This window comes from Lissotriton vulgaris, chromosome 10 (genome assembly GCF_964263255.1).
Source record: "Lissotriton vulgaris chromosome 10, aLisVul1.2, whole genome shotgun sequence".
Lineage (NCBI taxonomy): Eukaryota > Metazoa > Chordata > Amphibia > Caudata > Salamandridae > Lissotriton > Lissotriton vulgaris.
The window spans coordinates 186,957,988-186,984,695 of NC_141698.1; the positions used below are offsets into that span (position 1 = coordinate 186,957,988).

Sequence of the window (26,708 nt, forward strand, 5' to 3'; positions counted from 1 at the left end):
TGATCCAGGAGGTGGGGGAGGAGCCCTGCCATACCCAAGCCGGGATTCTGGACAGGTTCTGAGCGTACTATGAAGGTCTATACGAGAGCGGAGAGTCGGGCGGGGCGGATGAGCTGGGCGTCTTTCTGGAAGGGTTACAGCTACCGCAATTGGAGGAATCGGAGGCAGAGGAGTTGGGTCGGCCCATCACGGTCGGGGAGATAGGGTGTGCAGTAAAGCAGATGGCCAGAAATAAAACTCCGGGGCTTGACGGTCTCCCGATTGAGTTTTATAGCAAATATTTGGAGTACCTTGCCCCGCAACTGCTATCAGTTTATAACGAAGCGCAATCGCGAGGTCGGCTCCCGGGCTCCATGTGTGAAGCCCTCATGATCCCGTTGTTAAAACCGGGCAGGGAGGGAGCGGCTCTGTCCTCTTATTGTCCGTTGTCCATGCTCACGACGGACTATAAGGTCCTGAGTAAAATCCTAGCGAATAGACTACTGGTCCACATGACTAAACTTGTTCATAAGGATCAGTGCGGCTTTATCCCTACACGTAACACCACTCACAATATTCGCAGGCTTACAAGATTGCTGGGGGCCCACTGGCCGGAATCCATCACTCCATTGGTACTCTCCATTGACATCGAGAAGGCCTTCGACAGTCTTGAGTGGGGATATTTGTATGAGGTGATGCGGCGCTTCGGGCTGGGGGACGGATATATTAACTGGACCAAAGTCCTGTATACTGATGCAGTCGCTAGAGTCCGGGTTGGCTCACTGATCTCGAAGCAGTACCCTGTGCGTCGAGGCACTAGGCAGGGGTGTTCCCTCTCTCCCCTCCTGTTTGCCCTGGCAATGGAACCCTTTGCTGTGGAGGCCAGATCGAGCCACCACTACGCCGGATTGATGTATAGGGACAGGCCGCATCTCATTTCGTTGTATGCGGATGACCTATTGATGTTCTTAGCAGACGCGGACGCAGAGCTCCTAGGGGCGAGACGGCTGCTGGAGCGGTTTGGGCGACTGTCGGGCCTGAAGGTTAATTGGCCGCATCGCGCTGGACACCCTTCTGCGACCCAAGGATGAGGGAGGCTTGGCGGTGCCTGATTTTGAAGGGTACTACCTAGCAGCACAATTGCAGGTTTTCACCCAGGAGGTCGCGAAGGTATATAGAGGCCCGGAGCATGCTAGAGACGAGGGTACTCCGCGGCATGTGCTGGCATATATAACACTGCACCAGAGGCTCTTGGTCAGAGACCTGACAGTGGAGGAACAGACGTTCCGACTCTGCTGGAATCGGGCGCGCAAACTAGCGGGGGTCCGCCTTATGTATGCTCCTGAAATCCCGTTGGGGATGGTTACGGCCCTCCCTCATGGAGGGGACTGGTCGCGGCTGCTGGGCTGGGAAGAGGCTGGGGTCCAGATGCTGGGCGACTTGTACGAGGATGGGGTGCTACTCCCGTTTCAGGAACTGCAAGAGCGGTTCGACCTGCCGAGGGGAGACTACCTGTTGCATGCGGCGGTCACGGGCGCTATGCAGGATCATTGGGGAGGAGGATTGCTGGAACCAGGGACCTCCATGGCCTGTCAATATACGATGATGGCAGCCGGAACCTTTAAGGCTGTCACCTGTTTATACTCCAGAATGTTGCGAGAGGCTTTGCAGCCGCTCGCCACATTGAAGACCAAGTGGGAGTTGGACCTTCAAATGGAGATCCCTGAGGCGACCTGGGGTCAGCTGCTGCGACGGGCGCGGAAAAGTTCGAGAAACGCCAGGTTTCAGCTAATCCATTTCTACATCATCCATAGGGCATACCTCACTCCGGGGAAAATACGGCAATACTTTGGGGTGGAACAGGCCGCCTGCCCCAGATGCAATACAGTTGGAGCAGACTTGGGTCACATGTTGTGGGATTGCCCTGCCCTGGGAGATTACTGGCAAGAGATTGGGAGGACCCTCAATAGAGTGACGGATAGAGACGTTCAGTACACCAAGGCAGTGGGGGTCCTACATTGGTTTCCGCACACGTCTAAGAATAAAAACACCAGCAAATTCGTAGACTTGGGGCTGATCCTTGCTAAGCGGGAGATCACGAGAAATTGGAAATCGAAAACGGGACCCACATATAAACGGTGGTATGGTGAATGTCTGCGGTGGGCGGCGTGTGAGAGCACCTTGAGGTACCAGGTGGCTTGGAGAACGAATGGTGAGAAGGCTATGGAGAGGGCGACTGCATGGGAATTGTTGGTACAGGCGCTCCGAGATGACGCTGACGAGGAGCATGAGGAGATGGAGGAATTGGGTACTGCCAACCCCGCCACCTTACCGGGGGACACACCTTAGCGAATGTATAAAACCTTCCTGCTACACACCAGACTTTCTTTTCAGTAGTAATTTTGTATAGCGCGGCCACGGGGGGGGGACGTTTGGAATTGTTGGGGTGTTGAGGGGTAGATGTTTGATAGGGGTGGGGGAGGGGTGAAAATCACAAAAGCAACCCACTTTTTCTTGCAGCAATGACTTCAGACAATGTAAGACACAGCAAGGAATGAACTACGGGTGAAGGCTGAACTGTCTTCGGTATGGGGACATGCCACTCAGGACGGGGGACGACGATCACTGTGTTTTCTTGCTATGATTTCTCATTGCACTATGACCTCAATGTCTGTACATTTATATTGGTGATGCAATAAAAACGATGTTACAAAAAAAATCAATATATAATTGCCTCCTGCATATTTTGGCTTTCAATACTTTTGCTACAATATATACGTAGCACAATATTTCTTTAGTTCGTATTGTGCCAAACATCCCATGGCAGTTATTTGATAAAGTCTTCACACTCTTCATTACTGGTGTCTCCCATGTCCCATTTGTGCTAAATCGAAGCCCCAAGTAATTTTGGAAGCTTTTTTAAAATTAAAATATTATGCACATAATAAAATGAATCCAACTCCATCGATGTATAAGGAGGCTCCAATAGTTCGCACCAGTGCCAAATCAACACCAGCTTGAACTCCACCAAAGTTGTGCATGATTCCTCTCAAGGCGCCACTTCCTCTACTTGATTTACCTCTTGATTTACCACCTCCACCAGCTCAATGATGCAAGCTGTCACAAACCCGTCTAATCCCAACTTCTTCCCTACCACTCCCTCCCTACCACTCCCCCTGACTGGGGATCTAGACAGGTGAAAACATTTGGGAAACAAATATTTTTCTCTACTAGTCTGGCACTCCAATCAGCTAATGCCAGATTCTTGTTGTGACACTATGCCCTTTGGGTCTCTCGCTGGTACAAGTCCTCCCTAGTATGCCATGCATGTCTGTGATCGACTATTGTCTCAAAAGATATCCAGTCCTCCCTGATGGACCTTCCCTTTGACTGGACTCTTCTGTTAGAGGACAAATCTGATTGAGCTCTAGAGCCTCTACAGAGCAGGCATTAGCATGCTCTCTGTACCTCTCAGTCCTACTTTGCCTGTTCTACAGCTCCTTTTGTTGATTTGGTCAAGGTGCCCCACACCTCCAGCATGTCCAGCCACTACAAGGAGCCCAGCAGTTTGCTGTCAAGGCCATGGTGCCACTGCCCCTGCAACCTAGGTCAACTGGCCGCACAGTTTACTGCTCCCCTTGGTGTCCTACTTTCCAAACCTCTTTAGTGTGCCCTTACAGGAGCACAACCACCCAATGGGAGGCAGTCTCCATTGATTCCTCCCAGTTTGGCAGGCAAAAACATTGGACAAGTGGGTCCCGCAGATCATTCACAGGGTATGTGCCTAACCCACTTTCTTCCATAGTGCATCTTCCATCGTCAATCCAAGCAGGAAGTGCAAGCCATGTTGGCCAAAGGGGCTGTTGAAAGGGTGCTAGCTTCAGAAGTAGGATGTGGTTGTCATTCAATCCAACATTCTGTTGCCAATAAAGATTGAATCCTTTGGCCTATTTTAGACATGTGCCTTGTCCACGCCTTATTTTAGAAGAAGAAATTCAAAATGCTCACCTTAGCCCAGGTCATATCTGCCCTCTACCATGGAGACTGGATGCTGGCGTTGGGCCTATATCAATACCCCCCCTTGCAGGCCCACCGGAGCTACCTACGGTTTGTAGTGGGACAGGAGCATTTTCAGTTTGCAATGCTCCGCTTTAGTCTCACCCGTGCCCCTCTGGAGTTCCCGAAAGTGATGGCGGTGGCTGCAGCACACCTTCAGAGGTTAGGAGCCAGTCTTCCACTCCCTTGACGACTGGCTGTTGAAGGTGGGATCACCCCCAGTCTGTCATTAACCACCTTTATCAAATCAAAAAGAGGGAGAAAGAAGAAGCAGTGATCCACTCAGCTTCCTTATTCATATATAAAAAAATGGGAGATGGATCACTTGTCCTGCGTAACCAGGGTTTTTTGGAATTTTCGTACACTGTACCGATAAAAAACCCTCATTCATGTAGGGAGGTTGGTGGTGGCGGTATATATTGATACTACACCTTACTCCTTAGGAACGTGACGGCATCATCATAGGGTTAGTAGTTATGCTTCCTCCACCTGGAGGTAATCCCCTGGTTAGCGCAGTAGTGATCAGTAATACAAGGGGTTTATTGGTGAATCTAACAGCAAAAGTTTTTGTAAAAAACTCATATAGCCAGATTGAAAAAGATCTTTTAATGGTTCTGGGTTCGGAGTTGGTTTTAATAACAGTTCCGTGCGTAGGGGGATCTGTTAGGAGTCAACCGCACTTAAAATTGTCCATGAAAAGGTCAACATGTTCCAGCCTCAATGTTTGCCCATGCGGGTCAGGTGGGCTTTCTTCAGAACCTAGAGTGAAAAAGATTTAAGGGCAGGAAAAAAGTGAGAGAGACCAATGTTTCTCTGTGGTTATAGACCATTGATAGCTAAAGTCTTGAGGGATCATGTTGTATTAACCTAATTCCTTGGTTGTACTTTTGAGTTCTCTCGTTCGGACCTCAGCGGGCGGCCAGGGAGTTCTCCGTATGCTGCTTGCAGACCAAGCACGACTTGTGCTGGCTCTTCCACTGGCGTACCAGCCCTGGCAGGTTGCTGCTCGACCGGCCCTGGGAGCGTGGAGGAGATGGGGGTTGTGGTGTCTGGGGGTTTAGCCACGAAGCACCGCTCCCACTTTTCTTACAGGGGGCAGATATTGCAGCACTGCTGCAAAACCGGCCCCCTGTAAGAAAATCAGCCACCGTGGCCACAAAACCAGCCCTCACCCCTCAAGCCCACCAGGGAAATGCCTGGTGCCCGCTACGGCCCGTCTGGCTCTGCAAGGAACACTGGGTGGACAATCAGCTCTTTTTGGGGTTCTCTAGAGCAGAGTTCTTCAATCTGTGGGGCGCGCCCTCCTGGGGTGGCCCCGACACCATCCCAGGGGGGGCGTGCATTCCACTCCAATCTTACCTTTGTTTGTAAAACTCTGGTATGGCTGGAGGGGGGGTGTGAGGGGAGATCGATGGGGCAGGAGGTGCCCGTTCTTTTGTCCTGTTAACTCTCCCAGGAGGGGGTTAATTCGCGGAGCTGATAGCTTCAGCTGCAGTGCAGGCAAGGAGTCGCTTTCGTTTTTAGCAGAGACCCCTTGCCTCCCACTGCCATAGCTGCCAAGGTTACAGATTGCTATGTGTGACATTTTTATAATTTCAAAGTAATAATGAGTGACATTTCAAAAACGATGAGTAACACTTTTTACATATTAGAAATCACACCCATTTAGCATCGAGAGACTTTAAGAAGACCTTAAAACAGCTGTAATGCACCAAAAATGTAAGGGTACACACATAGCCCAGGGGTCACAACCCGGCCACAGACTAATATATTTAAAAAAACAGCAGTTTAATAAAAAATTAATTAGCTGATTACAGAAGGGCGTGCAGCGCCGCCCGTAATTTAATATTAACCTGAGGCAGAGAATAAGTTACGTGGGTATTCTAGGCCATTAACATACGACACAATGAGGCATCTGGGGACAGGGGGAGTTCACAGTCTGGCAGTATTATCTCAAAAAGATTGTGAGCCGTAATAATTCATAAGTAGTTGAGCGGCCTCCCTGTCCGGGGTCCGGTACTTGCAGTACTTGCACCAGTGTGTGTCATGTGCAGGCTGTAAAAGTAGTCTAAAATCACATATAGCATAGAAGTGTTTACTAATACCTTTAAAACATACCGTTAGTGTTTCAGGTGTTTACTTAATAATGATGACTAATTACTTCTTGTGGCAGCTCAGCTGAGCCCGGTGCCGTGAAGTCAGATGCCAGTACTGCAGCTCTGCTCCTATAGTGCTGCACAGGTTCGCCGCAGTGACTCAGAAGGCCTGAGGTCATGAGGCCTGAGGTCATGGGACGAGTACCGTCCCGCTGGCGGCGGTAATGTATATTGATAAACTATTGCCTCCTGTGCAGGCAGCAGGCAGCGTGCACTCTGACTCTCAGACTCACTGAGAGGGACCTACTGATAAGCACAATACTCCTCGATGCAATGATAGAAACAGCAAAATGCCAGTCGCTGCACATTATGCTCAGTACATATTTTTAGCTTCAGTGTTTTAGGACACGCCCTTAATTACATCAGACAGGCCCCTTGGAGAGACCCCCAGTTTTTTCATCCCACTTAAAGCCTTGGAAACAACACCTTGTCACGGTCACCTGAGGTCCTGGCTCTGTGCATCATGCATGACTCATGATTTCCAAGTTTTCAGATTCCCTATGTACAGGGGCATAGTGAACCCTCCCCCACCCCTTGCTTTAGGAAATACAGCAGGGGCTAAGTTCTTGATGGGCCTCTTCTGTCTGCAACTCTGCAGACAAAGGCTTAGCTCATAATTAATGTGAAAAGGGGGTGAGTGAATAAGCGAAGGAATGTGTGAATGGCTGGATGGATTAGTGAAAGTATGAATGGATGAGTGAAGGGGTGAATGGAAGGTTGAGAGAAAGGATAAATATATGAGTGATTGAGTGGAAGGATGGATATGAGAGAGGGTAAATAAATAGATGTATGGGTGGAATGGTGGATGTATGGGTGGAATGGTGGGTGGAATGGTGGATGTATGGGTGAAATGGTGGATGTATGAGTGAAATGGTGGATGTATGGGTAAAAGGGTGGATGGATGAGTGAAGGTGTGAATGGAAGTTTGAGAGAAAGGATAAATAGATGAGTGAATGAGTGGAAGGATGGATGAGAGAAAGGGTAAATAAATAGATGTATGGGTGGAATGGTGGATGTATGGGTGGAATGGTGGATGTATGGGTGAAATGGTGGATGTATGGGTGAAATGGTGGATGTATGGGTAAAAGGGTCGATGGATGAGTGAAAGGATGGATAGATGAGTGAAAGGGTGGATGGATAATGAGAGAAAGGATGGATGGATGCACAAGTGGAAGGATGGATGAGGATAAATAGATGTATGTATGGGTGGAAGGGTAGATGGATGGGTAAAAGGGTGGATGGTTCAGTGAAATGGTGGATGGATCAATGAAAGGATGGATGATGGACGAGTCAATGGGTGGATGGATGAGAGAAATGATGGATGGATTGATGTATTGATAAGTAAAAGGGTGAATGAATGAATAGATAGATGGATGAGTGAAAGGGTGAATGTAAGGATGGATGAGTGAGTGAGAGGAGGGTAGATGGACAAAAGGATGGAAGAGTGAAAGGGTGGATGAGTGGTCAATGGGTGGATTCATGAGTGAATGAGTAAATGGATGATTGGGTGGATGGGTGAAGGGTGGATAGAAGGATGGGTGGCTAAGTGAAAGGGGAATGGAGAGAAAAAGGGAGGATGGATAGATGGATGAGTGAAAACATGGATGAATGATTGGCAGAATGGATGGGCAAATGTGTGCATGGATGAGTGAAAAGAAGAACATAAAGATGGATAAGTCAAAGAATTCATGGATGAGTGAAAGGGAGGGTGGAGAGCAGGAAGAAAGGATGGATGGATGGATGGATGGATGGATGGATGGATGGATGAGTGAAAGGTTGAATGGGTGGACGGATGAGTGACTGGGTGGATGGATGAGTAAGTGAAAGGATGGCTGGATGGGTGAAAGGGTTGGATGGATGAGTGAATGGATGGGTGGAAGAGTGGATGGATGAGTTAAAGGATAGCTTGGGTGAAAGGGTAAATGGTTGGATGGATAAGTGAATGGATGGATGGATGGACGAGTGGATGGATTAGTGAAAGGATGGATTGGGTGAAAGGATGGATGGATGATGGATGGATGAGTAAAAGGGTGGATAGAGGGATGGATGAGTGAAATGATGGATGGAAGGATAGATGATGGATCCACCCACAGATTGATAGTCTAAATGTGGCTAAACACCGGCACACCCGTCACATTCATGTTGGTGGTGTTATTATTAATCTTTGTCCTGTGTAAAACAAAGCATCCTAGTAAAAAGAATTTGCGCACATTTTATCTTGGAAAATTATGTTTTGAGCTTTGTAATACGCCTCTGTCATTTCACCACACCCGCTCACAAACCTGCAGTTTACTAAACACTCTTATTGTGTTGAACATTATTTGCCGGATATGGCCCGTAATATGCGCGTGGCAGTCGATCATGTAGTGTACCAGATTCCAGAAATTTCTGTCAGGTGGTGGGGGGGCCCAACATCTAAAAAAAATCAGCAGGGGGGGCTCAACCTAAAAAAGTTTGAAGACCTCTGTTCTAGAGCATACAAATGGCAAGGTTGTGCATACGAGGACCATCTTCTGCTCGATAGTTCTCTGCATGAAGATCTGCTAGGCATTAGCCAAAAAGTAGCCTCCAGAAGGACTGTGTGCTCATTCTTCCAGGATAAAAGTTGTAAGCACTGAGTTAGCATGTGGAGTCCCTGTCCTAGATATACGCCAGGCAGCTACTTGGGCATCCGAAGCACTATTGTCTGGAGAGTTCGGTTCGCCGAGAGGGGCATTTTTCCCGCTCTGTCTTGCAGCTCTTTCTGGTTGAGTCCATTCAGAGGACTGCTAGCAAATAGGTACTGCTTTGGTTTGTATTCAAAAGGTGAGGAATAAGAGGCTTAGATACTCTCCACCAGAAAAAGGGTTACTGAAAAGAAGTTACTTGTTCATCTGGAATATTAACTTGGTCACGTTGTTGCAGTGACCTAATAGTCATAGAGAAAGGTTAAGCGAAAAATATATGTAGTAAGGGCGTGACCTCCAATATTAGTGTTGGCGGACCAGTATGAACCTCACATCATCATTAACCCAAGGGCAAAAGAGGTGTTAAGAATTGCCATTGAATTATTTGAAGGCAGTTTAGGTAGGCTTAGACCATTTGTACACACAATTGTGCCAAATGCAGGGTAAGATTTACGGAAGCACAATTCAAGACGGATACCCTGGCTTTGACCAAGGCGGTCCGAAAAATGTAGGAAGACATGGTAAAGGACGTTGTGACTGTATCAGTAGAATTAGCTCAGTGGGTTTCACCTGTAGAAGTCACTTAAAAGGCTGACCGGAATTTGCTTCTCTGTGTTCACCTTCACAGTTTGGGGGACAACTTTTCCCTACCCAAAATTGAGAAATGGTGTTGATGCGAAAGGATGCAAGGTACTTTTCAAACTTAGATTTGAGAAGCGCATACCTACATCCTGTGAAACTGCTAATGGTGTTTGGCACAATCGAGTGTGTTTATCAATTTAATTGTCTGCCCCTTGGTTCTTGCTTTGATAGTAAGCATCTTTCAGTGTAAGATGGCAGATGTTTTTTAAAGGTCAATACCAGGTTGTGTTTTTCCAGGATGACATTATTTATTTTGGTAAGACTATGAGTAACATATCTTGAAACAAGTTCTTAACATGTTGTCTCAGGATTGTATGTCACTGTGAAGAAAAAAATGTTGTTTTCTTCAAAACGATTCTGAATATTTTGGGTGCACCATTTTTTCGGAGGGAGTTAATTTGAAAAGTTATTTAGTAAGAGAGATAAGGGAGGCCCCGAACCATGTGATAAAGATGAGCTTCGGTCAATCAAGTGTTTAGTAGATTACTTGCCAAAATTGTAAAACACTACCTATAAGACTGACTCTGTGAGGGTGTTTGTTATGTAAGGACAAGTCCTTCAAGTGGTCAGAGGAGCAGAAAAAAAAGCACTTGAAAATGTAAATTGGGAGATAGTTATTTCCTTAATTCTTTCATCTTTTGATATAAAGAAAAACACAAAATATCGAGTAGGCACCATTATCGGGTAGGTGACCTGTTTAGGGACGGGGTACTGCGCAAATGGGAGGATATACTAGCTGAGGGGCATGCCCTTTGCTTCTTGATCAAAATCAGCACCTTAGGGTTCAACACACGTTACAAGCACATCTGGGGGAAGGCCTTCAGGAGCCGGCAGAGGTGCTGGCCCTAAGACACATTATCTGTACTCCCTCCTCTTCTACGTTGGTTTAAAAAATGTATAACATTACGCAAGAAAACAGAAGGGCACTGCACTCGAAAGTGCAACAGGATTGGCAGAAGGATTTGGCACGGGTAATTGGTGATAATGATTGGTGCTATTGCTGTGAGGTGACCAGACAAATTTCATCAAATGGCAGGCACCGTCTCATCCATTTTAAATATATCAATTGGATATATTATACTCCAGATAGGCTGTATAATTATGGCTTGAGGGACTCTGCGTCCTGCAATCGTTGCTAAGAGCCAGTAGCCAGTTTCTACATGTAGCCTGGTACTGCCCTGGAATTTTGAAGTTCTGGGAGAAAGTATTCCAAATCCTTAACGGAATCACGGGGCTCTCAGTCTCCCCAGACCCTTTCCTCACATTAATGGGGTAAGATAAGGAAATCAATAAGGATGTTTGGCGACTGGTGGCGATTGGCTTGCTGCTTGCCAACCGATGGGACGTGATGTGTTGGGCCAGGGGCCCGACACCAACAACAGATGAATGGCTCAAAGACATGATATACTGCAACACTCAGGCAGACACATACAGTGATCTTCAACCTCCGCAGGCCAGACCCAATGCTTTTTGGAGTCTATTCCAACAATACCTGATAGGCAAAGAAACAGGGGAACCTGAAGGTGCAGGAGATGGGGAGGCACACACTAGCTAAACAGAACATGGGGACAGGGTAGCAACACGGTCTTAATTGAAAATTGTTGTTGTCTGATCATTGCTCTCGTCATGTACAACATGTTGGGAAATGTTTGAGGGATCCTTATGGTCGTAACTACTTTAATGTGGTCTAGATATGCACGTCACCGTGTGTATGGTTAATATGTCCTGAACTGTACCCATACCTTGATTGTGTATAATTGTCTTGTGTTGTCTTAATTAAAAACCAATAAAGTAAAAAAAAAACCACCATTATTACTTGATGCAAGTGCAATAGAAGTATGAGTGGTGTTATCACAGTGCAGAGTGGTTCGGAAAAAATAGTGGCTTTTTACCACATGTTCTTCGACAATTTCTGCAAGAAATTACTCAGTCATTGAAAGAGAGGTATTGGTCGCTGCGGGTTCCACTCATTACTTCAGAATCTATGTGTGGGATTTGAGTATAGTGATGCATATGGAGCACAAACTACTACCTAGAGTGTTGAATCCTGGGGCAACGAATACTGTTTAAGCGTGATTACCTAGATTGGCAGCCTAGCTCCAAGGCTCCAAGTTTTGTGTAGAAAACATTCTGTGGTGGAATAATAAGCAGACACACTACCTTTCTTATCAACCTCTGCCCTATGTTGATCATGGAGGAGACGTGACCTCTAAGAAGTTGTGGCATGTGTGAATGTGTTGAAAGTGTGTGTTATGGCTCACTATCTAAGGAGGAATGGAAAGTTGCACAGGATAACATTTTAGAGGAAGTATAACATTTAGTGAAAAAGGTAATACACAGAGAAAGTCGAGTTAATGTTGGTGCAAGACCATATTTTCAAGTGATTTCTGAATTGACGGGTGAGCGTGCGGGGTGAGTGACGTCTTCCACTTAGCAATTTAAGGAGGAACATATGCAAGCTTAGTCATGAGGGACAACTGGGACAATCCTTGACAATAAATTGAGTTAAGGAATACTTTTTGTGGCCGGGGATGTATCAGAAAAAAATAAGGGGGTCAGTATGATCGCGGACAGACTTGAGTCCGTCCGCGACCATAGAGGAGGAGGGAACCTCCGCATGGCCTGCGGAGTTCCCTCTTGTGCAATTAGGATGTGACCGCCACCCTGGCGGTCACATCCTCTATCTTTAACATTGCGGCGGGTGCTGCTTCAAGCAGCACCCGCCGCAATGTAAAAAATGAAAGCTGTGCATTTGCATGCACAAAGCGGCAGGCGCCGCGCGGTGCCTGCCGCTCTGTGCACGCAAATGCAGGGGGGTACCTGGTACCCCCCATGTGCACCCCCAACCCCCCCTGTACCCCTGGGGGCTCGCAACAGGCCCCCAAACAAGAATCCGTATGCCTTTGCACGGCGGACATGCCGCCGTGTAAAGGCATTGAAATTCAGACATCCTAATATGGCTGGCGGTGTCTGAGAGACACCGCCACCGTATTAGGCCTTTTCCGCCACGGTTGTAAGCCAACCGCAGTGAAAAAGCAGCGGACCTAAACGAGGACCCACCGGCCATCCTAATGTGGCGGTGGGTCCGCAGAGGATTTTCCGCATCCGCTGGGCCGGCGGTGGCTTCCGCCGGCCCGGAGGATGCGGAACATCCTCGATCATAATGTGCCTCTTGATGTTGGTGGTGGAGTACTTCAGCATTCCACTGATCAAGGCAAACCATAGATGAGAGTTGAAGCTGAGCTCATAAGTAAAATAATGTAAGCAGAATAAGCATTCTCAGAAAGATATTAGCAAGGGAAGTAATTCTATCTTATTTGGTTACATATAAAGGCATGCATTTGACCTCTGAGGAGATGAATGAGTTTTTGGTACACAATGGTGTGAAACAGTCGGCAGTTTATAATACCCAGTCGAATGGAATGGTAGAAAAAGCTAACCATCTTATCAAATGTGTCATATAAATGGTGGTGAGAAGTAGAATTAAGTAAAAAGACAGTTTGTGAGGCTGTGTGGGCACAACCTAGAAGTACTGGCATTACACTGTTTTTGAGAATGAGAGGAAGGGGAAGGCCAGAGCAAAATAATCAATCGCAGTTTGAATGAACTTACAGCTAACATTGAAGCTGGAATAACTGTGCCCAAATCAAATATAGATGTTACGTGGGTGCAGGAAGGAGGTTTGGTAAAGGTGAGACCCGGAACAAAAAGTGGTGGTCTTTCCAAATTTAGAGTGCTTTACAAAGTTGTAGCTGCAATATGGAATTATGTCAAGCTGCAAAGTGGTCAGAGTTGGAATTGAAGAGTAGTCATTTATCAAAGAGATGGCTCTAGCATAGATGGTGTCACAGAATTTGATGATAACGAAGGGTGCAGTAGTGCCATGATAATGACAGATCAGAAATGCATGAGTGCGTCAATAATGGAAGTGCAGAGTGAAGTCTCTGTAGGGTCTTGTGATGGGAGGGGGTTTTTGTTGGGTGCAGCTGATGAGAGACGGACGGGAAGAAAAAAACCATGTACAGGCAAGGAGAGCGATCCATGTAGCAGGATTCAGAAAAATACCTGTTTGATCTTCTGATTATATGTGGGGTTTTCTCTTTGTTGTTCTCTTATTTCATGGGACTACCCAATGCATTCCCAAATAGGATATAATTTCTTATGTTCTTAGTAAGTTCAGTTGGTTGTAGTTCAGTTACTTACTATGTCTGTGATAATACATGTATTTTCTTTGCTTGTAGAAAAAGAATGGATGTGTTATAAATTAGTTCATGTGCGGGATGGGGAGTCATCTGCATGCCAGCGAGATCACACTGTGAGGTTCTAACTGGTCAGCTGGCTGCTGCTGCTGCCGGCTGGTCATTATACGAGGTTAAGAAAAAAGGGTATTAAAACGTAAACCAGTGTATGCCACTCCCACACTTGCCCAGTGTGTGTTTAAGGAGCAAGACTGAAGCTTACTCAGTCGAATTAATACAAGAAAAAAGCAACACAACATAATTGATTCTGGACTTTTACTTTGAAGACCCTCACCCGCACTCAACATGTTTGTCTTGCTTTATGGGTATTAAATTGTATTTCATTACTATGATAAATTAAACATTAGCACTGACTGACACCTTTTTCTCTAAATGTTTTGAAGAAATAACCCCAAAGTATGAGGAAAATTCCAGTTTACTTAAAATATGAACTGTTTTTCATAGTCTCAGAAAATGTGTCAAGTGATTTTAGGTCAGCTTTATAAATTGTTACTCAAATGTGTGCGAAGTATAAAAATGTTTGGAGTCCTCTGGATTACTGGATTAGAACGTAATACCATGTAGTGCCAGTTGAATCATTGTATCTTGACATTGGAATTGTTTCATATAATATCCTGGTTGGCAATGCCAAGATTACATTTTTGTAGTTGTCAGTGCTTATAGTTTACTTTAGTTTCCATTGCTTTAAAATAAAAACTCTCAAAGACCTTCTGGTTTAATTATGCGTCGCTTTTTTTAAAGGCTCTTGAAAGCATGTGGGTGCAGGCTCACAGAGAAGTTGCTGGAGGGTGCGCCGACAGAGGACACATTGGTTCAGAAGGAAAAGATGGCAGGTAAGCCACTCGCCAAATAGCACAATGCTCTGTGAACTGCCTCCTGATATTCAGTGATTTGCATCCAGTGTTCTATACAAATGTTTACAAAGTCTGCAGGCTAGAGAGCATTCTTCTGTGCAGCATTGTTAAGGGTCAAAGGTATGACTAGTTGAGTGAGTGATACTAAATGCAATCATGCAAGGGTGAAAAATGCTTTGCATTTTGCACCAGTCAGAAATCAGTAATTTTAATTTTACCAAATATAAAAACTAAGTAATGAGGATTGCTTTAAATGGCTCTGCATCCCTTTGCTTTGACTTCGCCTAAAATAATAGGATGCCTGCTAATCGCAATTCTTAAAGCCACTAATCGCAATTCTTAAAGCTTGCACCTTGGGAGTACTCTCTGATGATGCTTTAACTTTTACTCTTCAATGAAACAAGCTTTCCAAAACTTTCTTCCACTGTTTTTGTGTACTAAAAGGGGCCCAGCGGTTGCTAACAACCACCTAATAAATCCTGTCCTAGTGATGTCTTCCCTTGAATACCACTAAAACATAAATATCTACCACCTCAACGCATTGTTCTCAAATCTCGAACAAGTCCAAATCTATGCAGCCTGCTTTTTCTTCAGTTTGTAATAACAGGATAACATCACTTCGGATGTTGCACTCCCTGTGTAGGCTTCAGTCACAGAAAATTCAGAATTCACAATTCTCCATCCCTCATGGACGGTTACCAAAGATCCTCTCAAAACTGTTCGTCCTAAGTATCCAACCAGAACCTGATTGCACCTACCCAACCAATCCAATACAAGAGATTCAATAGTCAGCTATTTGATGTTCTGAGCTCCTGCCTGAATATGTAATTATGAGACTTTAACATGTCTTTGCCAAGTTCAGAACACCCTAGAAGACCAGTGTGTTCTACCTTGCATTTTTATAATCCCTTTTCAAATCGTTCCTCTGAAGTCGGTCATCTAGGCGTGGCTTGCCAGATGCCTAAGTTCTGTATTTCTCCTTCATTTGGCTTTTAAAACTCTGTCCTTTTCAGGTCGTGTCATTTTTTCATAATCTTTTATGCAGAGGGCCTTGAAATGTCCTGCTATTATGAGACAAAACACCTATTTCTAAGTCACCAGGTGATGCAAAATAGCATCATACCATCTAAAAATCTTCAATAAATAGTCGAAAGTGGTCTAAGGCAACCGGAGTTTGGTTTGTGTGTCTTACAAAAAGACGTGCTCAATTACAGTGGAAGTGATTAAACATGGAATTGAAACCCTATTTATTCTTTTACTACCTATAAATGAGAATGAGACCATGCATTAATGATTAGCCATCCCTCTAGAGTGGTTTTTAGATGATGGCTCAGAAGTTAAACAGATGCAAAAGAAACAATTGATGGACGGAATGCTGGACAATGCAGACATTCACCCACAGTCACAAGGATCTGGGTTTAATCCATCATTCTTTTGCTCACCACACCAGTTTGGACCCAGCCATATGCAAATCAGTCTTGACCCTGTTCCTTGTGGGAACAGTCCAGCCCGAACTGCCAAGCCAGGTCCTTCCTGGATTCATAAACAAGCATCCTGGAACAGCTTTCAAGGCATCACCCTTCATCAGCCAGGCTAGCTTGAATCCAGTGGGGAAGTTAAACAGTCATGGTGTTTTGTAAGATGTATTTATGTAGCACCGAATTTGCTATTGGTTGGCCTTGCTGTATTTTATCCAGTACCTTCTCACCTTGATTTAAGGATTCTATTAAAGACTGGAGTTTGGCATTGTGTGGGAGCTGCAACATCAGTAGTACATTTGTGACCTGTTGCCTAAAGATATGATGTCACCTTAAAAACCAAATAATGTAGGTTTTGCAGGCTAACAAATGCATGCTTATCAAAACCTCCAAAGTTAAATGAAGCGCTTCCAGTGGTCTGGGCTTACCGCCCAAGTTCTGTCTTTAGTGACTCATGCTCCCTGTCTATCTTAAAGCATAAAGCACCACATAAAGTTCAGAAAGATTTTAAAGACTTGCATTTTCTAGATATGCTTTTGACTGTCTTGTATGGCAGTGAGTACACCCCAACGTTAGGAAGCACTTTATAAATTACCATAAATGATTGTTGTTTACAATAGGTATGTTTTGATAGTAAATAGGGCCCTAGAGTACAGGGGTGACTCCTCCGCTCAGGCGGATGAGCATCATCCCACTGAGCAGGTCAAAGAGGAAAAAATAAAATATTAACTCATTGTTATTATCATGTTAGATTTCTGTTGTTGCTCAGCTGGGTAGGGTCTGGGCTCGCACAGAGGAGCATGGGTGGTTTGCACTCTCTTAAGTGCCCATGAAGGTTTGGCTGGCTTTCTTGAGCTGGCCAAATCGTCATGCGCACTTTGCATGTTCTCCACCCGGCTGCATTACAGCCTGGGTGGAGAACATGCCCACGCTACCAGCCTCTGGCTGAGCACCGAACCACGGTGCACAAACCAATCACAGCCCTTCATTGCAGCATTGTGATTGGCTCAGAGGAGCTTGGAAGCCTGGGTGTTTCCAGTTCTTGCTTCCTGACCTGGAAGCGGGCAAAGAGGACCGAGAGGCAGTGGCACACAGGTAAGTAATTGTTTAATTTGATTTTTCATCCCATCCTCCCTCCACCCCCACCACTGATGTTAAATAGCAGTCGCCACTGCTAGATTATGAGGTTAAATGGGTGCTGACTGAAGTCTTGCCAAAGCATTTAGGTACGGTTGGAATTGTTGGACTTGCACATTGCCCAGCAAGTTGTTATGATAGTGAGTTAACTTTAGTCAGTGGTATTGTTTGTGGTCTTTGATATCTATCTAATTACTTCTTTGACAGATGTGGGATGAATGTGAGGTGTTCTATTTAACATGTTCTGTTGATTGGTCTGAGGTGTATCAGGTGAGGTGTATGCTGTGATGAGCTGTGTGTGAGGTTGTCTGTCTACTGTGTTGTATTGGAAAGTCTTCCCATATGTTGTTTTCTAGCGGTCGCTGCTGCTATGAAAACATTGATAGCCAACTGTATTACACACCTCTGGTGTGCTGGGTGGTTGTTAATTATTCTTTCCAATGTGCTCTGTCAAATGCAGGGTTGTAGTTAAATGTTTTGGGTGCACTATATTGATCACTTAAATAGCTTGCATGTTGTATGTGTTTGATGCGTTCTGTACAATGTGTTCTGTTGGATGTTGACCTGACCTATAGGAAAGTAGAAACAGTGACATACTTGCAGTTATAGGTGACAAGTACACATAGCAGCAATTCAATTCAGGAAAAATCAACATTTAAGTGTGAGGGTATGTTACTGGCTCTTTCACTTCAGAAAAGGGGTGAAGAGATTATGACTTTCATAACCTATGACACTCCGGTGCGGGTAAACGAACTCTCAGCATAATTGTTTCTGTAATGTGTGGTTCGGATAAGGAGATATCTTTTTGTCTGTGTCAAGCTTCTGCATCTAACTCAGCATGAGGTGAGCCATCGCTTTTCCGATCAGAGGACATAGCCAGCTTCCTCTGGAGGGTGTGTGGGCCTTTTGAGTCTCTCCCCTGGTGAAGGGATGACTTGGGTAGGCCTTATGGGTAAAGGGAGATGTTTCGGAGGAGGCATCTTCTTTTTTGTTTTGACATTACTCTACCTCTCCTGTGTGTAGGTGCCCAATAGGCACAACGGTTTTGTGACAACTCCTCCTAAAAATTATGTCTGATCAAATTAACTAAGCCAAAAGTCTAACGTGATAATGTGTGTGTGTGTGTGTGGTAATGCATGGAATGTAAAACAGTAACCAGCAGCACTGCAACTACTGTATACATAAACTGCTGAATCAGCATCACAGTCCCTCCATTTATTGTACAAGAACTGGTGTTTTAGGCACCTCTTTGAATTTATTACAAAAACACAAAATCTGTTACCGCATTAAATTATCAATGGAACATATTTGTGGTGATGTGTTTAAGTATACTGCAAGAACAAGTATTCGCATAGTAGTTGGCTGCCTGACATCTTATGTGACTATATAGATAAATGGGAACACGCACTAATCGCTCCAACTCTTGTTCTTCGTACTCTATTTGTTGCGTGCTGTAAAGGGTCTCACTCTCTGATCCTAGAGTGTATGTAGCAACATAGAAGAACAGCGTCCCCTGTTAGGGCCCGTCCCACTCAGCTCAGCAGATGCCCCTATACGCAGGGGTTGTTTAAAATGATTCAACTTCAATCCAGGTATGATAGATTTATTATGCCAAGGCAATATTCATTTTTTATCCCCCTTGTCGCAAATCATATTCATTCAACAAATCATAATCTTCTCATGATAAATTTCATCCATTTAAACTTATATTGCATTATCCCATCCCAATGCATTTCGGGCTGTGGCCCTTTATCAGGGGCTATCAATTCTGTAAAACATATAATAATCCATGCAGAAACAGGTCTCTATCTCCTAGGCTGTCTACAATACCAAAATGGTTATGTGATTGAACCTATGGTTCTCACGTGATAAGGTAAAATGTGACTCCAAACTCATGCATGTCAGTAAATTAAAGCTCTTAGTTGTTTCTGCATGCATCTCATTGAATTAAAAAGAGCACAAACAAATCACAGTGCCTCTCCTGTAAATTTCACATAATAATAACAGTGACTGCCAAATCATGCAGGTGAATAAGTTAGACTTCTTAACGGTCTTTGTGTGCATTTTTCCAAACTCGAGTGCAGTTTAAAATAAACCGACGTGCCTCTTAAAAAACGCTGAATGGATAACATGCAATACTACTGGTATTAAATATCCAAACCTATCAATTTCACCCGTATGGACAGTGTACAAACATCAATTACTTACATATCAGGCCATACCGTGTAAACCTCATGCAAGTGTTTCCCGATTGTTCAACATTCTCTTTTTTATGGTGCATATAAGACACTTCCGGTATAAAAAAAGACACCGGACTAACATGCAGTGGTGGGGGCCATCTTGCAAGCTATCTAAAAACTTGAGCGCCATGTTGTAGATGTTCAAAACATGAATGTTCAGTGTTGTTGCTAAATGAAAACAGGCTAATCACATGATACACTAAGTGACATGTTAATACACAAAAATCTACATCCTGTGTAAACAATAATAAAAATAGGATTAAAGATGATGAGAAAAAAAAGTTGAACACGGCAACTAGTAAATGACACAGCCTAATGATCTGGATACCACACACTGTTTAGCATCTTAATAATCACTGTTAACACGTATATTTCTTCCTGTCATTATTATGCAACGGTGGGGGCCATCTTGCACGCTACCTCATGCCTAAGGACCATCTGGTAATTGTTCTATATATCCATTTTCAATGTAATCCGAAAACACTTAGTCCCACAGACTAGGTGACAAAATAATACATAAAATATGCATCCTGTGTGAGCAATAACAAAAATGAAAAGAAAAATTAACCAAAATATAAAAAGGAGACATGTAAATAACACAGCCTGAAATTCCTGTTGTTGACCATTGTTATGCACCTTACTAATCACAAGTAACACATATATTCCATTCTATCATTGAGGCCATTGGGTCTTAATGCATCCAAAAGCTTAATCCAAAAGTTCTCTCTCTATAACAGGCTTTTGTTACTGTCTTTTCCTTTTTTTTCTCAACAATTTCCAAATTTCAATTGACAAATGTTATGACCATGGTCTAAGAAGTGGCCGGCAATAACAGTTTTCATATTTTTAGTACAAATGTTAACTTTTATGTTCACTGAACCTGGTTTTCATCTTTCTTTCAGTCTTTCCAACATATACCATCCCACACGGGCATTTCAACTAATAAATATTATGTTCTTAGTGTCACAGTTAGCGGAAACTCTTAGGTTGATCCTGTACCCTTTCATAGGGTGTGTAATCCATGTTCCTTTAATGATTCTATTGCAGTTGCACTACTTTTGGTTGTAGCGTCTTGAGTGGATAGATTTTCCTTTAAGAGGGAATGTGGGGTTCCTATACTGGAAACCTTAGGGAGGGTAGACATAGATTTACCCTCCAGATTTTCAACGGCCTTGGAAGGCTTAATTGACTTCTCAGTAAGGAGTTCCTCGATGTTAGCCATCCTTGAGGTTAATTGATCTAGCCTAACCCTTACATAGAGGTCCAAGCGTTCAACCAGTGAGACCAGGCTCTTCATATCCATTTGCGAGCTTTCATTACTTATATTTGGGAGCTTTCTGATCGATTGGTTTTTTCTCTTGCCTGTTCGCTTTTTCATTTTTAGTAGGGGTTTGCCAGCTCTTTTCTGGTCTGACTGGGAATGTACAGTAGCTTGTATTATATTTTTACCAGGCTCGATGGTTGAGCCTTCAGTTTCACTAGGATTTTTTAAGCGTTTTTTAGGAGGTTGGGGTTGTGGTGAAGAATCATTTAGCAGAGAAATGATTTTATCAGGACAGGATTGAATACAGCCATTATTATGGGGTTGATCTAATATATTCCCTAGATCTAAGTTGTCCCTGTCTGGTTGGGGGGAGGGATCCTGGGTTAGTCTTGTGGTTGTCCCCTCAATTGACTCCTCAACTGAGAGAATTTGCTTGTCCAGTACACCCACCGCCCCTGTTAAATAAGTCAATAGGGTCTGTTGGGAATTAAAAATAGCCCCCTTGGCCTTGGGTGGTTTAGGACTTATATGCTTCCTTTTTCCCATGATAAGAAACAAAGGTTAACTGCAATGAATTTGGTTAAAGGAAAGAGTCACTAAAACACCAAAATACAGTTGGAAAACAGATACTCAGATTAACAAAGTAAAGCAGGGAAGCGTGGTTTATGCCGAGAGGCAGGTCCGCTTTGAACTGTATTGTCCTGGGTGAATCGCCGGTTAGACCCAGATAAGTCCAAGAGTTCACCTCCTTGATCAGAACTAAGTGGCCCTCTAGAGGTCACAATCAGAGCTGTACAAAGTCCAAGAATAAAGTGGGTAAAAAGGGAGTGGAGATGGCCAATATGAGCCCCCCTCAAGGATGAGTAGAACAGAAACAGGGCTGCATGTAAGGAACGTCCCTTAAATCAATTGGTTTTCAAAAACAATGGACAAACTGAACACGGGGCCAAAATCAACACCCAAAATGTAAAATGAAAGTTACCAGAGGTTGCAGACAATTGTTCCGTTTCCAGATAGTGCCGAACATTTGAATCAAAGGACCTGACCCGACCCGACCTCCGAGGGCCATAGCGGGCCCGCCCTTTGCCCGGGCTTAGCCCGCGCTGCCCGCGCGCTTCCCGCGACGGGGCGGGCTTGGCTTGATGTTTATGCGCCTCCGGGCGTGTACAGCTTCCTGCCGCTAGGGATTCTGGTCAGTGTAGTCCCCTCTCTGCGGCCGCGCCAGGTTTTGCAAAGGCTGCGGCGGCGGGGGGAGACCAGTGACTGGCAGGTAGCGCCGACCACAGGGTGCAGGGAGCCCGGGGCTGTCAGCAACCACGTGACGCTGAGTACTGCGTCGAAACAAAGACAGGTGAGTCCAGTGTCAGTCACAATCAGTTATTAAACACCAGTGCATTCACATAGGGATAATTCGTTCACAAAAAACCTGTTCACACTATACTGAAACAAACTGTTTATAAAAACTTCAATCATTAAAAGGGGTTTAATTATAACATGAGATCATTTTTCGATATTTCATATGAGCAAGTAATTAGATTTCGAGCGTGATGTGGGACTGACATTTTCAATCATCATGTTATTATCATAAACTATTGGCAAAGTAATTGTCCAATAACAAGCTTAACAGGCTATGTGTCCAGGATGGACAAGTTCAACCTATTGAGTGGAAAGCTTGTTCGCCGCGCTGTCAAGAAAGTATACAAAGCATGCAGTTAATCTATAGTCAGTTGCTTGCAGGGACTCATTCACAGCGCTTCTGTATGTGTGTACCCCTCTTCAAATAAAGATTAATTTTAGCCAGTACCTATATTCGATTTGCAGGGCTTGTGCATAATATATGTTTGATTGACTCACGTTGGTAGTCCTCACACCAACTCCACAGAGTTTGATTATAGCGCACAGTGTAACACCCCAAATTTCCATCAGCAAACTTATCAACCATTACCTTCCTGTCTGCTGCGTCCTTGTTGGAGTGAATGATTGAATTTGAACGGTCACTCAAGCATAACCTTATAAAGGCTGATAGGAGGCACACTTATGAAGCTATATTAACTACTGAGAAGAATGTCTGATGGCTTGACATTGCATAAACAATGGCCTCCTTCTCAAGATAAGCCAGTGTCTATTACACTGCTCACTGTCACATCTAGGGTAAATGATGTGTGTGTGTGTGTGTGTGTGTGTGTATATGTATAACTGAGGATGACATTGTTTGGAACTATTTGGGCTTCCTATCAAATATTGAACAATTATTGTTTTGAATTCCTGTACATTGAATCTAATCTTGTACATTTTGGTTTCTGTATTCGACTCTATAAACTCTGTGATTATCTTCCAGTTAATGCATTGAAGCATATATATTCTGTATTTTTGTATCTGCACTTCTTAAATCAAAAAGAATTCACGTATTTATACATTGCTATTTATACTTTATCTAATCGTATGCTGCTAATTGTATTATATAATGAATTGTCACGTTTTCACATTTCACAAACACAGTGCACTTCATTTTTATTGGAGCATCTGCTACTTATACCTTATAATGTTTAGGTATTTAAGCTCTCTACATATTTAGATGATTTTAAGTCTTGTACTATTTTGCACTTTTCACTTTAATTATTCCTAGTTACTGTGATCATTTCCTTATGTGTCCCCATTATTAGCCTCAATAGGGATTTATATTTCTGGTTTAATATCTGTCAGGTATATTTATTTGGGCCCTCGCCCTCTATTTGTTGGTGTTGTTATTATCTTTTGATCTAGTTTCAAAGCCCGGTTTTAAATTAATAAATTGTGGTGTAATCATTATTTTACATTGTGTAAATTAATTTAAAGCTAGATCATGAGAATCACACTGCAGACTATATTAAGTATTATTTTGTCTCTTACTTTTATTATGAATTGCATTGACTGCTTTACAAGATCTCTATACTTTGTAATGCAAAAACTGAGTATTTCTTCTATGTCTATGGCATTAAGAAAGTGGGACATATTGGAATTGTTGTCCGTATTTAAACGTTGGTCTCTCTGAGCATGTCATGTGATCAAGTCCGGGTTTCCCGGACGAAACGCGTCATGCTGTTGCCCATTTTGGAATAAAGCACCTACTTTGCACTTTAAAACTTCGGTGGTCTGTACTTGATTTCTGCGCGTCCCTTCGTGCCTCAGGATTGTGGATTGTATACATATATATATATATATATATACTAGTAGTCGCCCCAGCGTTGCCTGGGGCAGAAAGGGGCTGGGGGCAGTACACCCGCTCCCGCCCGACCCCCTCCCACACCGACTCCATCCCGCCCCGACTCACTCGCGCCCCCCTCTCGCCCCGACTCACTCGCGCCCCCCCCCGCCCAGACTCACTCGCGCTCCGACATTTGCATCACACAGTCTCACTTTCCCTTTCCTTACCTGTGCCACCGCTCCTCACTGCACAGCCGCTCGTCACTGCACCGCCCTCCTCCTTCGTCATCACGCACGTCGCGTAGCGGCCAGCGCTAGGTCCCGGCCGGCGCTACTTTCAGGGGACTACTTTGTTTACAAACTTAACTTTTTAAATTTACTTTTTTTTTAAAATTTATATAGCCTATGTCCATCTACACACCCTGACATTTTCAGAGATGTATTGGGTGTGTAGATTGGCGCTGTGGTTCCTGAGTTTACCTGGCCAAAAGGTGCAGGTTCTCTCTTTATATTAGTAGTATAGATATATATATAATGTATCAATTGCATACTTTACTACTATATTTTTTTATTGTACTTCAGACTTGGAGGAAGAATCTGAGGCTTGGGAAGCCCAAGAGGGAGACGAAGGAAAACCTCATGCTGCACCAGATGTGGTGGAAGGGAGAGAACTTACTAAATCCCCGACTGATGCCTCGCTTCTCTCTGACTGCAGTTGGAACGTCACACCAAACCGACAGGCAGTGTTCAGGTCACTGCGGCATATGAGGCAGGTAAGATAGCAGGTTTTAAAATCTGTGGGTAGTGTTCACTTTCCAGAGAGTTCTTAGAATATACTTAAATGCAATTTAAATTGAAGGAACTTTACATGTGTTTTCGGTTTTTGAATAAATGAATGTTACCTCAGGATAAAAATGCTTCTCTAACTGTAAACAGGTTAAATTAATAGGGAAATGTTAAATATATTGTGAGGATAAGAGGGTGATAAGATAGACTAAATGAGTATGTAAGAGCTGAATAAGGTGTGAAATAGGAAGGGTATATGAACACTAGCACGTGGTAGTAAAAATGGAGCAGAAATCTGGGTAGAAATGAATACAGAAGGTTGCTGTTTTATTTAAAATAAAAAAATTAGGAGGAGTTAGAAATTAATAGGAGGAAGAAAGTTCAAGATCAGACATTCTGCTTAAGTAGGTGACTCTTTATTTCTAGTATAAGAAAAGGGTTTAAATCAATAAAAAAATGAGCTCACAGTCAAAATAACCTCTAACATGGACATCTTCTGTAGAGTCACCAAATGTCTTGGTTGTCACATGACATCAGTGGAAGGACCAGGAAACCTTTATAAGTTCTTGTCTGTAGGACCAGACATTCCTCAAAGGCTTGTACGATATCTCAAAACTTTAATAATTCCTTATCCTAAGGCAACATTTCCAGTTTATTCTCTATAAAGGTTTCATATTCTTCCCAAACACCAAAGAAGGTGGGGCACATGATTCTGATTCTAAGACTGAAAAAAATCCTCATGAACCAACACTGCAGCCAAGATACTTTCTGGCTTTCGCTGTTTTTGGGAGTTTGTGCTTCAAGAGATTTCTGAGAACAGTCCTGGAAGTCTGAGCTAAAGCCCTTAATCAAGCATGAACCAGCAGTGCATACAAGAGAATTATACTGATCTCCAGGTATCTGCTTTATGTCTTTTAAGTTAATGGACCTTTACTCCAAGCAGATAGTGGCAGAGAAGGCATAACATAGATGTACTCAGCCCTGAGAGCTGATGTTCGAAAATCCCTAATTAAAATGAAAGTGAAATGGGAGGTACACTGTGATCAAGTGTTCACTGATAACCAATGGTTCAAAACCCTGGCATTGATTTACACAATCACTAGCAATGATAGAATTCGATTAACGCAGTTTAATTTTATTTGCCGGACATATGGTACTCTTGCGATGCTAAATGAGATAGACCTCACAGAGTACCAGAACTGCCCCAAATGTCACCGGATGGCAGCTACATATTTCCTCTTGACATTGGATTGCCCGCCGGTTCACACATACTGGATACACATAGCTGACTGCTATGGGGCAGGGTTCCCTTTAGAACTGCACAACAGTTCATTGGTTTGCCTACTAGGAATGGGTGAGAGTAAATCTAAAAACAAAAGGAAGCAGAAATGTACCCATTTTACACTTCTGGTAGCAAGGAAGCATTTGGCAAGTCACTGGCTGAGTCTAAGAGCCGCTATGGACACCAGCTGGAGAAAAGTCAGAGGGAAATGGTGTGTAGCAGGGGAGCTCAGAATGAAAATAAAGCAGGATGAAAGACTGGAAGAAGATTTAGAACTCTGGCAACGGCTATCTAAAAATAAAATGCAATTCCCACCAGATAAACGTCCACTTTGAATGCTGTATGAACCTTAGAATGTACTTTGTATACACAATGCAGCTTGATAAAGCTTCAGTTGTATGGGAAAAATTGTCTTTTCCTTCTCTCCATGCTTGCATTTTGCTTTACCCTTTGTACAGTATAGCTGTACACGGTAATGCTTGAGTTTGATTGTTCATTGTCTTTCGTCCTCCTTTTTTAGATATTGCTTCCTCATGAGAGTGTATAAGTTTTATTGTATCATGTGGCATGTGATATGCTGTATGAATAAACCCAATAAAAACACTGTTAAAAAAAGTTGAAGGCCCCTGGTCCTCCCAAATGCAAACTTGTGATGCCTTGGCAGAGTAGAATATTGAGGAATTCACTTTTTATATTTTAATAAAATCTTTTTTCTTCATTTGAAAA

The 26,708-nt window shown here is 43.7% G+C and overlaps 1 protein-coding gene across 2 annotated transcripts in view; it reads left to right on the plus strand.

Annotated features, from left to right (window-relative positions):
• FLCN (folliculin) overlaps positions 1–26,708 on the plus strand; it is a 232,767-nt gene that overhangs the window by 52,919 nt on the left and 153,140 nt on the right. For both annotated transcript variants that reach the window (XM_086940860.1, XM_086940859.1), the window contains exons 6-7: positions 14,500–14,591; positions 24,497–24,687. In XM_086940860.1, coding sequence (XP_086796986.1) covers positions 14,500–14,591; positions 24,497–24,687 — 283 coding nt within the window. The remainder of the gene's footprint in view (positions 1–14,499; positions 14,592–24,496; positions 24,688–26,708) is intronic.